A 13,873-nucleotide genomic window follows, 5' to 3' on the forward strand; every position below is an offset into this window, starting at 1 on the left:
GTGGACAGAGATGGCTCATGAAGCCAGTGATGGTAATCCAAGGCCTAGATTGTGGATGGTGCCATTTTCTAGTTTGTTTGTAGCTTCAATATATTTTTCCACGTTTCATCCAAGCTGGTCAGCTTGAAAGCTGAAGAACAGTACTTGGTGGAGGGGTGAGAACTATCCATTACACATAGTGCCCCATAACTCTTGAATGCATAGTTTTCTAAACAATTTATTCAAGGTAGAGGATGGTAAATGGAAATTTTAAAAGTCAAATCTCTTCAGGGTTTTTTAGTTTTAGCATGTTAAATTTAGGCACACAAGATCTTTGAAACTGTTTAGTAAAACAATTGGTTTGGAATGGAGAGCAAACTAATTTTAATGGCAGCAAACTAATTGTTCAAATTAAGCTGTTGATTGTTTTCATGCAGCTTTATTTTATACATCCTAGATGTATTGAGGGCATTGTCTTGATTTTTATCCAACAGATGTTTATGTCTGCTCTTTGGCTCCCAAGTTCTTACTACTTGAAAATGAATATACAATTCAAAACAGCTGTTGAGTTTTGTTTTAATCTTACTGCAGATGTTGATGCTGGCATTTGCTTAATGATCTCATGCACTGATATAGGGTGAATATTTGCTGTCTCTTAGTAATGACCTTTCTTCCTTGGAGGTTGTCAGATTTTAATGCAGGGCTGCGTAATGCAGTTGGAAGTAGACACAAATTTTTTTGGGGGGGGGCTTGAATTTCTAAAATGTGTGGATCTCATAGAAGGTGATTCTGTAATGGACAAGAAGTCTCTCAGAACTGGGATCTTTCATCTTTTTGTGTGTTCTAACATACTACATGTTTTCGTTCTAGTGGCTTAAACCTTTCTACCTTCTAGGTATAAACTGGGAGAAAACAAGAAAATGCTTTAATAAACCACTTTTTCCATTAAAGCTTCTGTAATTCAAAATAAAAGTCTTAACTAAATAAGTCAGCTGTGTGTCTTTTTAAAGAAATGTAACTTTGAAGTTGGTGAGGCCTTGAATGAGGTCCTGATTGAAGGTAACTTAGTAGTGTGCTCCTAAGTGTACTGTAGTAAACTTTGGAAATTTCTAGGGTTGCCTAAATACAGTGGTGCCTCGCGCGAGTCGCTTCGTCTTGCAGAGCGCGGATTCCCCGGGTATTAACGGTTTTACGAAAAAGGAAGCAAACTCGCAAGACGTTTTCGTCTTGCGAAGCAAGCCCATAGGGAAATTCGTCTTGCGAAGCACCTCGAAAAACTGAAAACCCTTTCGTCTAGGGAGTTTTTCGTCTTGCGAGGCATTCGTCTAGCGGGGCACCACTGTAAATAAATGTATAATTTTTTAAAAAAGATTTCACAATTCATTGATAAAAGAAACTATTCTAAACATAAAATTGTAATTTAAAAAAGAGAAAAAAGAAAGAAAAAAATACAAAGTCCCCTCACCGAGATATCCTGTCTTGTATCCCGTACAGAGAATAATGTACCCTCCCAGCTCTCAATTGGGAGCAAGCTGGTAGACTGTGTAATGCAATATAGAAGCCTTTCCTCCTGCTTCCAAAGGAACTTTGATCCATTTTTGCCTATATTGTGGCTTGGGGCGGGGGGAGTGTTTGCTATGGAGCCAAAATGAGTTTAGGAGCAAAAAGCAAGCCCATCTGGCTGCTACCCCCTTTTCCCATATCAGTCTATAGGGACATATTGAGCCATTGGATCCTATGAAGACGGAGGAATATAGTTGGGGCCCAATGGGGTGGGGTAAGACCAGAGCCTTGTCTTCCATGGGGGTTAGGCCTCTTTTTCCAACTCCTTTATTTTGCCCCTGTAGGGTTTGTCCCCCTCTCCATGTAAACTGATGTAATGAAGGAGTGGGGAGAAGAAGAAATGAGGCAGGGTTTCCTTTCCTTAGTGCTTTGATTTGGATTTTGAGTGCTTGGGGAAAACGCAGTTTGGAAGTTGGAAAAAGGTCATAGCTGGGTTGGACTTTTGCCTTCCAGGCTACCTGATTTGAATCTGGCAAGTTTAAATGACCTCTCACCACCCCTAATTTACATTACCATAGTAATAGGTATATTAAGGTGATTCTGGGAAGAAGAAAAAAATACTTCTCTATCCTTAGACTCTCTTGTAGGAATGTATTTTGATTTTAAAGAGATCTGTTGGCAGACTCGCAACATTGCACAGCTTAGGTGCTTGGGACATAGATTCATAAAAGCACACAGCCTCCTGGCCTTGCAACTTTTACCTACAGAGGAAGCCACATCTTGTCAGCTGGCAGAGATTAAGCTATTACACAGAAACTGGAGGAGCCTCTCATCTGGGAGTGCTCTGGCTCTTACAGATCATGTGCATTAATTGCATTAACCTGAGGCTGGGTGTGGCAAGTGGTACTTGTGAAACGTCAAGCGTGTGGGTGTTAATTTCTCTCCATCCTGCTGCCTTTCCCAAGATTGCTCATTGCAGACAGGAGGCATTGTCTCTCTTCACCAGAAGGATTCAGTAACACTGAAGAACATGGAGGGCTTATGGAAAGGGTGGGTGCTGCTGATAACACTCTATTTGGCTGCCTACCAAGGTAAGGACAACATTTTCTGTTTAGTGGGGAGACAAGCAGGGCATAGTTTGTATATCCGAACACAAGAGGGGGAGAGAGTGGCACCAAACTTATGCTGATGTATAAATAAAAAGGTAATGGAAAAAGAAAGGAGTAGAGTTGGAAGAGGACCCTAAGGGGAGCCTAGTCCCCAACTCCCAGAGTGCTGTAAGTTTTCCTTCCTCAGAGAAACAACTTATTTGACCATTTGAGTGGAGAAGGCTTTGTAGAACATATGTATATTGCTCAAAATGTGTCTCTGGCCAAGAGTGCTGGATAACTCGGATACTTCTATCTCTGTAAACTTGTTCTTTGTTTGCTTAGATGGTTATACCTTAGCAGAAGGTTCTGAGACAACTGTACTATAGAATTCCCTTGGTTTTCTCTTTAAAGATCTGATGGATGTATGAAAGGGGTGATTACGTTCCATAGTGTGCAGTGCCCTAGACTGAGCTAGTATCCTATGAAAGGAACAATCGGTACCAATTGGCTTGATGTATGAAAACCCACAAATATCTACGTATTGTGCTATTGCATGTGTAGATGATCTGTAACTTTCCTCAGAACAACCTTATTTCAATTCTCATTGTGAAGCTGCATTTGTCCTATTTCTGTTGTTTTTCACAGCCCCTTTGCTGTTTTGCAGCAGACCACAACTTCCTCCTTTTTGGCAGTTGAAAGAGAGGGATTGCTTTATTGCAGCAGAGCAGGTTGCACACACATGACTTTAAGGCAGATAGGTATTTTAATATGGGGAACCTATCTGCTTGCTAGCATGTCTGTTCTTGCTAATCCTGATTCCAAAATTGAAAGGTACCTTCATCTGAAGTGGCCGTCACTTGCCTTCACTTGAAGGCAGGACTTGCTTGGGTGAGAGGGCAGTAGAGAGAGTTCATATTGGTTCATATTGCAGGCCCTTACCCAATGAAATCCCACCCATTCAATTTATTTCCAACCTTTTACTCCAGCTGAAAAGGCTCTCAGGGCACCTTACAAAGACCAATAATAAAGCAGCCCTGTGCTTATGTTTGCTATCTAAAAGACACAGCACAAAAGGAAAAATATCAAGAGGAAGCAGGAAAAACCCAAACCCTGGCACATGTTAAAAACCAACTAATCTAGAATGAAAACTGTCCTAGGAGAGGAGGCAAAGGTTGCTGGATTTTCAGCACAGCTGATGGTGGCTTTGCTTTCACTCTCCCCCTCTGCTGTAGCCTGATTGAACAGTGATTACCAGATAACTTTTTGTGAGGGATCACCTGGTCCCAGATGGGGTTGTCTATGAATAAAGGCAACTTTATTCCTTGTTGGAAGGCATTTGTCATAAGTACATTGGTATTTGGTGGTTGTTTCCTGCAGCAGACTATGTGAGCAGTCCTCTCACAGCCATGTAGATTTCTCTGGGAGTCCTGATTAGGCTAAGACTACTCAATGCACATAAATGTCTGTCCTTAAGAACCTGTCCATCGACACTCCTGTTTTTGAGAAAATGCAGTCACCATACAAATAGGATGTTGTGAAGATGTAGGCCTGGCCTTGAGCTGGTCCTGTCTGATTAGGAGTGTGTCTTAATAGTAATATCCTGCATGGCAAATCACCCTTGGGACAGCTAACATTTTTAGCTCTCTTAAAAGAGCAGCTACAACCAGAGTACAGAGAAAAACTACCATACTCCCTCTGAATGCTTGAAAAAGGACCTAGATCCTTTCTAGAATGCAAAGAGAAGATTGGCCAGATGGGGCTACCCCGTAAGAGTAGAACCTGTGGCCCTACAGATGTTGCTGGACTCTAGGTCCTGCCACCAGCATGGCTCAATGGTTGAAGGTGATGCAGAGTTGTAGAACGGCAACATTGGTGGAGAGCCACACGTTCCCCATTCCTGGTCTAGACAAACATATTCTATGGTTACCATGCCTTCAGTGGCAGCCAGAGGAGAAGGTTCCTGCTTGGCAGGGGATTGGACTCGATGGCCCTTGTGGTCTCTTCCAACTCTATGATTCTATGATTCCCTCTCATGACAACATGGTGGTTCAGCTTTAATCTGGCTGTGAAAAAAATCCACATGCAAGAGCTCTTAAATCCCTTTTCCCATGCTGCTTCGCTGCTGCCACCCTCTTCTATGCTGCGTGGGCAGAGCATTGTGCAGAGTAGTTTTTCGTGCCTGACTTGCCCTGAGGAAGGCTTGCTGGAAAAGTGTGTGTAGCACAGTCATTCCTAGGATACTCCAAACTATCCAGGGAACGCCCCGACTCCCACATCATTGCACCATATCCAGCCACATTACTCGCAAGCTGGAGGAGACTCATCCCTGCCCCCAGGAGCTTAGCACCAGTCAGTCAAACACAATACCAAATCAGGTGAGATTATATAAGTTTCAGCCTTCATCTTTTAATCAAGTGTTCTGAAAGCATTGACAGTACCACTTAAAAGTAATGGTGTGTGGAACTTCAATCAGAACACTAAATACTGTGGACACTGATGAAAAGCCAGACTGTGAAAGCTCCTTGTTTCAAAAACCGCATGTTTAAGAAGTGCTGGTCTATCACTCCTCCCCCCCCCCAACTGACTCGAGATATCTCATCTGAAAGTATATTTCATTTTGGTCCCCATATAATTCTTTGGTTGATAAATGGGTAAGGTTTCAAAGGTAGCACATGCTTTGGAACCGAGGATCCATGTTTTATCTATCATCAGTTTTCAGGTATCAAAGGCTATATGAGACCTACTAGTGGAGAGGTAAAGCTTTGTGAGAGTAGGGGGGCGTTAAATTTAGGTCTGTTACACAAAGGGACAGGCCCATTCACAAAGTTTTGTTCTAGAGCTGGGAGTCAAATGCAGCGATGAGCATTTTGGAACTCACCTGGCTAAAGCTTTTCTGTCCGTAACATCTAGCATCTTTAGGGTTGCATTATTTGTTAGGTTTCATTATGCTTTTAAATTTCACAAATGCAAGCAATGCTGTGGGAGGTAAGGAAGATCCTACCTAACAGAAGCCAGATGGGGGGCAGCCCAAACTAGCTGAGGCCTGCGAAGGAATAGAAGAGTTCAAATCCTAAAAGTAGTTAAGTGTAATGCAGGAAAAGTAGCAAGAGAAGCTGACTGTAGGCTGTTCTCTTGCAAATGGTTCTTACTACTACAATAGCTTGGCAGCATAAATCATGCTGATGGAGAACTGCATCATACATAATGCATAGAATTTGCTGTCGCAGTATGTAATAATCCCTACTGGCTTAAGATGGAATGAAAGTGGGTTAAGCAAATTCATGGAGTGCAGGTTGTATCCATGGCTACTAGCCATGATTATATTTCCAGGTTCCAAGGCAACATACCACTGAATACGATTTGCTGGGCAGCTATAGTGAGGGCAGGGCTATGCTAATGGGCTCTTGGTTCTTCTACCTTTATAGAGTGGGAATCTCAGGCTAAATCATACTTGTGGTGCCCACTCCAGCAAAACTGAGTTCTCTTCCACTCCAGCAAAACTGAGTTCTCCATCAGCCAAGTGAGTGGTGGCACTGATGGGAATTGGTTGAGGAGGCATTGGGTCTAAGCATTTGGTGCTATTTCAAGGATGAAAAGAAGCTGGCAAACTTGTCTCTAAAGTAGATGCAACTGAAAAATCTAAAACTATTTTTGTTGAGTCTTATGTTGCCTGATAACAGTGTGACTCTTGTGGCAACTGGCTGGTGTCCTACATGGAGAAATTGCCACATGGCCATGTGGAGCTTCTGCCCAGTGGTGGTTTTGTTCTAATTCTAAATGGAACTGTAGTAGGGGGGGAATCACTTGGAAAAGACAGCCAAGGAGAGTTCTGTAGTAACATCAGACTACCCAAGGTGGGGGGCATTGCACGCATCTAACCCTGCCTTTGGCTCCTGGAAAACACCATTGATTCTTGACACGTACCCAGTGTCTTGTATATCAGTGCAGTGAAGTAGGTATCAGTAGATAGTTGATTGTGTCCTGTGTGAAAGAGAAGTAGATGCTGTGCATTGTGCAAGTTATAACATGCAGCATATAGCCTATCTGATTTGTGCCATTTAGTTGAGTGGATAAGTATGGAGGTGTTAGAAATCAAGGGAAGCTGGTGGCAGGCATGAACTCGAAAAGCAGAGACCAGGATGAGCAAACAGGGATAAAGTCCTGTCTTTTGATCACTAGCAGATCTTGTTTGTGTCTTGCGTAGCCACACACCTTTAAGTCAGCATCTTTAAGTCTACTTCCTTAATTGCAATAAACACCCTTAAAAAAAAAAAATCAGATGAAGAGCCCAAATTGCTGGGTGTCTAATACATGTTCTACAATGCATACACAGATTCAAATGGAAAATGTCCCTCTCTGGACTGTGAAGCTATAGGAACACTATAGCATAAAATCTCCATGATTTAATACTTGCTCGTTGGCAATGCTTTCTCCAGCTAAAGTAGGCTAGAAGAGCTGTTTAAAGGAATGGAAAAGGAATTTAATCATGGGATGGGTTGCCCAAAGCTGCTCCCTAGGGCTCAATAGCAACCAGATGCTTTCCTCCCTTTAAAAAAATACATATTGAATGGCAACCATTGTATAAGACTGAATATTACATATTACTGAAGGTACTTATTGGTGAGGAATGTTTATTATCTCATTCAGTATAATTTTGGGAGCAATGCAAAGAGGAAGGTAAAGCTTTCTTCCTGTTTATCCTCCCATATATTACGCTAAGAACAAAGTCACACATACATGGCAAATGACTAAAATGAGGATGATTGGCTTGCAGTGTGCAACAGCCATCAGAGATCAAATGGCATAGATGAAACTTCGTTTTAGGTCACTGAACTCTTATTTCAATAGCTTTTTAGTGTATTTCTGGTTTTTATGGAAGCCGCCCAGAGTGGCTGGGGAAACCCAGCCAGATGGGCGGGGTACAAATAAATTATTATTATTATTATTATTATTATTATTATTATTATTATTATTATTATTTCAGACATAGTGCTTCCTCTGTGGCTGTTCCTTGGGTGGGATAGATCTATGTCACAATGTAAACCAGTTCGAAATAGCTTTAGCTATCATATTTGGTTCTCTTCCTTTCCTCCCCCGCACTTCACTGAGCAAGAAAAACTATTTTTGTACAGGTGTGGGATACTCGTGAGTTGGAGACCAGTCTTTTAACATTTAACTCCCATGGTTCTTTAGTTAGGAGCTCTGGGCCCAAACCATGCTTGATGTTTTATCCTGATACTGGCCTTTGTGTTTAAGCTTTTTCTTCCACAAATTGGCAGGCCTGGGGGAATATCTGGACTGCAGAAGGGATGGAAAGAGTTTGCAGCTCCACTACTCCCATGCCTATTTTGGTTGGGACAGTAACAATTTATGAAGGAAAAAGCTTGCGGTCAATGTCAAACAACATGAAACATCTATAACTGACAGTGGGATGTAATGGTTTTCAATGTATACTGGAAGCAAGAGTGCTGAGACTCTTGTTATAGTAGTATGGCAATCATTCTGTGGATGAAGGAGAGCAAAGAAATGTAAGTGCCAGGCTTTTGTTGTCCAATGACATTTGCTTCTGTTGCAGTTCCTATTTTCCTAGTTCCTCTGTGTTTATAACTCCTTTGAAAAGCCAGCTCCATACCTAGCTAAGAGTGGCAACATTTCCCTCTGCAGCTGTAGGCCCTGTCTCATAACTGGGTGTGTGTTTATATGCTGTCCCAATAGGAGCTGAAATCTGATCTGTATAATTTATGCACAGCCTTCCTGATGCTTGCCAAGGGTTGTGGATCACACAACGGTTCATCTAACATTATTGTGACTTTGCTAGATAGCTGCCGTTACCCTGGAAGAAGTTAAGCCTTGCTAAGCTCCGATGAGTAGAAATTTGTGGCTAGACTCCCTGTTCTGCACAGATTCAAGCCATTCTGTAAATGATGTTTTGATGGATTGAAATAAGGGGGGGGGGAGAGTTCTACCAAAGGGTTCTGCCATGTTCTAGAGCACCCTGGCCTTGAAAAAAGCTAAAAATAAAAACCCCACCCACCACCACTACAATGCTGCTGTTTTGTTGTGGTTGTGGCCTTTTGGAACAAGACATTGACCAACATTTAACTAGAAACACTAACCCATAATGGCAGGGTTCCATGCTGCTACATGGAATGAAGGGATGCACCTGTAGGCAATGACTTGGCCCAGTAAACAGAAAACATCAACCAATGCTGAAAAAGAACCAACAATTATTACAATTATTATCCATGTCTCCAAGATCTAGCTATCTCATATTTACAGTGCGTGTAGTAGTATTTGTAAACTGCTCTCAGGTTTTATTACAATCAAGTTGCTATATATAATCTGAGAAATAAACAGTTCAGTCTTCCAAGGAATAGTTGGATAGGACTACTACTCCAATTTGCATAGTTCTTTGAACTTTTCTCTTCTTACTATTGCACTACTGGCGGTGGGGGAAGTGTATATCCAGGCAACCAATATGCTTCTGACCTTTTCGTTCGCTGACAATTTTGCTGCTTAGAATAAATCTGTAAAATGGACCACTGTGTTTCACTTTTACATGCAGTTCTGCTGTCACTGAACACTGCCTTTTGACTCATGATTAGTAGTGCAATTGAGCTAAGGCTGGGAAATGTGTTTGTGAGTCCATTCAGCTAGATGAGTGTTGCAGTTTCAAAGGTGTTAGCTGCAACTTGTGGGTGGGTTATAGGGCAATCCTAAACATTTCTACTCAGAAGTTCCATTGCACTCAATGGTGCCTACTCTCTTCCTCCTCCTGTAAGTAAAGGTAAAAAGGTACTCTCCTCTACATAGGTAAAGGAGAGCAGCCTAGTCCTATAATTTTTCCTCCCCTTGGCCGTCTTCCGCAGGTTGTCTTTGAAAATGCTCTTCCCTCCCACTCCAGTGCTCTTTCCCAGTCTTTGCTTAATTTTCATACTGATAAGATCAGAAGTGCCTTTAGGCAGGAAGCTTATTCTGTGGCTCAACAGCTGAGAAAGCCAGGTGCTAATGACTAGTCAGGTGGGAGACTGGCTTGTTTGTGGGTTATCTGACTCATTCGCACTTGAAATTTCCGTATATGTATGCTAATTGCTGAAATTGCAGCATTAGCCACTTGAACTTGCTGTAAAGTCATTTTGATCATTAAGGCTGAAAACGTTCAGATGTATGAATGCTGAATTTCTACAGCTCTGTTTTCAGTGAGCTCAATGTCCATTTGTAGTCTGTAAATCCACTTCGCACTGTGTTAACAATATGGCACTTTGCTCCAGCTCAATGATCTCCCCAAACGTGTCCCATCTAACCTCTTGGTGAGGAGTCTAGATAGGTACCAAAAGATCTCTGGGAGCGAGACGTTGTGCATTAAAAAAACAAAACAGTGTAATTTTTAATATAGCCACAGCTAGTGCTAAACAATTCAGTAATGATATTTTTCTTTTGCATCCAAGATTCAAAGGTATGTTAAGGGAGGACAGCATTTCAGTCGCTACCTTTATTAAAGGCCACCATTCGGGGAAGGGAGCTTAGAACAATGAACATCTTCAGGTCTTTTAGTCCCATCTGAGGGGCTTCCAAGCTGTCCCTTCCTAAAACAAAGAGGGCTGCAGTTCAGCTAACTTGAAGCGAGAGAACATGACCCCACCTATGTAATTAACACATAGGGTGGTGTAGCCTTTAGAGTGCTGGACTGTGGTTGAAGTCAGGTTCAGAACCCTGCAAAGCCAACTGTCTCCATCTCACAGGATGCCTGCAAGTATGAAATGAGAACCCTCCATGTATATGTATCTGTCTTTGGGCAGGAGCTGGGATATAAGTATGATGGGTAGCACATTATGCAGTAGCTTGAGCAGGATAGGACCCTAGATGCCAACAACTGTTCTATCTTCTTCCTACTCCTAAATTGCAAGTGCATGTAAAGCCCTATGTGGCAAGTACTCCTACCTTTTGCAGTGACAAATCAGACCCACAGGAATATGTTGAAGGACTCGAAAATAACTTCCCATTGCAGTCAAGCAAATATCACAACATGTGCATTATATCTTTCAGTAACAAAATACTGGCTTTTATACTCTATGAATTCCTCTGACTTTCTCAGAAGAATCTTGCAGATAGCTGTTTAGGGAAAGTGTTTGCCTCTAAAGAGATGGAAATCTCCAGATATCGGCAGGGGCAGGGCACGAGAACATCCCAGCTGAAAATACAGAGGCAGCTATCAGTACTGTACAGCTTGAACAACAAGAAAAGCTGGATACTGGCAGCTACATATTGAAAGCAAATCCTCCATCAGCTGTGTTGAAAACCGAGCCGCTTACACAGTGCTGGATCTGTGCAGAAAGTTATGACTTCAGACATGATAGCACAGGTTCAAGAGCATTTTGCCATGCATGGTTTTCTAAATATTCTCATTGATTAGAATATTCTGTTGTTTTGAAAGGACCTGTGTCCTGGCAATGTTGAATTTTATTTCCCCAGCCCAGTAGTATGAGGGGTACAGGGCACATACATTACCCAAGCTTGCACCAATATGCACAGGCAGTCTTGGTCGACTGCTTTCATCCCGTAGGCTTGATATCACTGTATATAATCTGTACAGTCTTAAGAGCTAGCCTACACTTCTGCTTGTTCGCACCTAGAAAGCACAGACTCAAGAGGTGTTCCACTTGTCCTGTGCTTTTAGGTGTGAGTCCAAGTGGTTTTCCGTTTACCTCACTGCTTTCTCCCAGGAAACCCCATTTTTACTTCTGAATCTGAGCAAACGTCGATCCACGGAAAACTTAATTGACATTTGTGCCGATTTAGCAGTAAAGAGTGGGTTTCTTCAGGGGGCACAATTAAAGCCATAATAAAAATTTTCTGTGGGAGCATCCAAAGATGGCATCTAATGTATACAGCATAACAATGTTATATGAAACAACAGTAATTTAAAAACACAAGAGTATCCGTGTGCCTGCAGAAAAAGTATTAAAGTATTGACTTGCAACTCAAGACATTAGCAGGATCAAGCAATAGTAAGACCAGACGACTTTTGTAGCAGCTATCGTGTATGTTGTAGACATTGACTTTTGTCATTTGTGTTATAATTGTATGCAAATATTATTTGATGCTAGAGCCAGTCACCCAAGTGCTGCAATCTGTGAAGTTGTTTATGTGCTGCCATTTCCATTCCATATAACAGTGGGATGGAAATAACGGGATAACACAGGGAACCTAGTGGTGAGACCTTTAGCATGATAAAAGGAAAGTCCACAGTCTACCATTGTTTCCCATTGCTTCTCTTCAGTATCGTGTAATGGTGCATGTGTAGGGTTTGGCCATATAAAGACTGAAAATGGTAAAGTCAACAGTGCCTAGTCAGAAGTCATAGATGTTCCTCACCCTTTGGAAATATTTATGCAAACGAGTCCCTTGTGCTCAGCAGGGGTCAATCCAGAGCTCCCCCAACTCCCACTGGAAACTTTGACAGGTCCAGTGAGGATCCCAGACCAGCATAACTTGACCTGTGTGCTGCCAGATCCCCACTGCTGCTGTGGAGAATTTTTATGGGCATTTTCTTCCCTTCCTCTGGTTCTTACCTGCGAGGTAGGTCAGGCAGAGAGCTGCTGACTAACCCTACGTCCCCTGTGAGCAGGGCTTTTTTTCAGCTGGAACTCAGTTCCAGCACCTCTCAGATGGGTGCTATTGCCATTTTAAGAGAACAAGGGAGGTGTTCATGGCGAGTTCGGCACTTCTTTTCCTAGAAAAATAGCCCTGCCTGTGATCTTCGTGCCTGAGAGTGGGGGTTTTGTAGCTTCTAATCTTCTAACCATCTCCACATTAGTTCGCTCTTACCTCTGCTGTAATACCATGGCTGGAGAGAGTAGCACCAAACAAGGAGGACACCTGAAATGATTTATAATATTAACTAAGTGCAAGCAGAATAAACTCGAGTGCATTTCAACCAAGTTTTTAACTTGGGAAGAAGAAAACATATTCTTTAGTCGACTATTCCCACCCTGAAGAAGAATGTTTTAAAATGCATTGAAACTTATATAATGAGAACACTAATTGGAACCTCCTCATTTTATGTAGATAAGCTTTAAAAGCCTTTTGCATAGAAAGGAAGGTGTGGCTGAGTCCAGGCTAGGAGGATTTTTATCTTGTCTTGAATAGGGTTCGTACAGTTTCACCAGCTCTGGCATCTCTACAAAGAAATATAATACAAACAAATCACATGGCAGCACCATGAAGCGGAAAAAAGAATTTGGCGGGGGGTGGCACAGGAGAGGCAAAGTGTATCTCTAGGTGCACGAGATGTGTTCCACAGTTTAAAATCTCTGAAAGAAAAACACTAGCATGTGTAATGGCGATTGGCAATTGGCGGAGGGGGGGAGTGTCTTGTTTGGGGTGTGTGTGACCCCCCCCCCCGCTCACAATGGTATTTTAAACACACAGCTGGGCAGTACTTAAAAAATGAGAAAGGGTGTGTGGAGCAGGGTAGTTGCCTTTTAATCTAGCAAATTATGGATTCTCCAAACATACACTACGCAGGGGTAAATGAATGCCGATGCTATAGTCTAATTGACCTGACTTTAGTTCTTAAATGCGGAGCTGGAAAACAGGTCACTCATGCCTGTGGGTAAGTTAAAAACCCTTTTGTTATCACACACACAACAATCTTAGTTTTCAGTGTCTGTGAAAAACAAAGTGACATGTTACCGTATTTTTCGCTCTATAAGACGCACCAGACCACAAGACGCACTTAGTTTTTGGAGGAGGAAAACAAGAAAATAAATACTCTGAATCTCAGAAGCCAGAACAGCAAGAGGGATCACTGCGCAGTGAAAGCAGCAATCCCTCTTGCTGTTCTGGCTTTTGGAATAGCTGCGCAGCCTGCATTCGCTCCATAAGACACGCACACATTTCCCCTTACTTTTAAGGAGGGAAAAAGTGAGTCTTATAGAGCAAAAAATACGGTACATTTGCATTCCTTCAAATACAGCTTGCCTGTATTAGGTGGTTTTTTTTAACCCTTCCTTGTTGCTGCTTCAAGGAGTCTTCCCTCCCTCTTCAGAGACAGGTGTGTCACTTTGCTATGCAGAGCATAAATTAAAAAGCTAACCCAGCAAAAGACGGAATGATCCAGCTGGGAGTGGGTGTGACTGACTCCCAACTGCTGAGACAAGGGGAACGGGGCACAGGAACAACTCTGCAAGGGACAGTGGCTTCCTCCTGGGATCTAGTCACTCCCAGTTCTGACGTGTCCAAGCCTAGTTGTATCAATCGTAAAAAGTTTATCCTGTTGATAGGACCTGATTTTCATG

General features: G+C 42.3%; 1 protein-coding gene and 1 long non-coding RNA gene across 3 annotated transcripts in view; one reads left to right on the plus strand and one right to left on the minus strand.

Moving 5' to 3' along the window:
- Nucleotides 1-726: 726 nt before the first annotated feature.
- LOC309341988 lies at nucleotides 727-1,860 on the minus strand. The gene is made up of 2 exons (XR_014156637.1): nucleotides 1,317-1,860; nucleotides 727-1,098 (listed from the first exon to the last, which is right to left on the minus strand). It is a non-coding gene; the product is annotated as an uncharacterized lncRNA (long non-coding RNA).
- Nucleotides 1,861-2,413: 553 nt separating this feature from the next.
- Nucleotides 2,414-13,873, plus strand: part of LOC309341913 (prosaposin-like) — a 41,352-nt gene continuing 29,892 nt past the window's right edge. For both annotated transcript variants that reach the window (XM_081861872.1, XM_081861873.1), the window contains exon 1: nucleotides 2,414-2,573. In XM_081861872.1, coding sequence (XP_081717998.1) covers nucleotides 2,513-2,573 — 61 coding nt within the window. In that variant the 5' untranslated portion in view covers nucleotides 2,414-2,512. The remainder of the gene's footprint in view (nucleotides 2,574-13,873) is intronic.

This window comes from Podarcis erhardii (genome assembly GCF_964252035.2).
Source record: "Podarcis erhardii genome assembly, chromosome: 5".
NCBI lineage: Eukaryota > Metazoa > Chordata > Lepidosauria > Squamata > Lacertidae > Podarcis > Podarcis erhardii.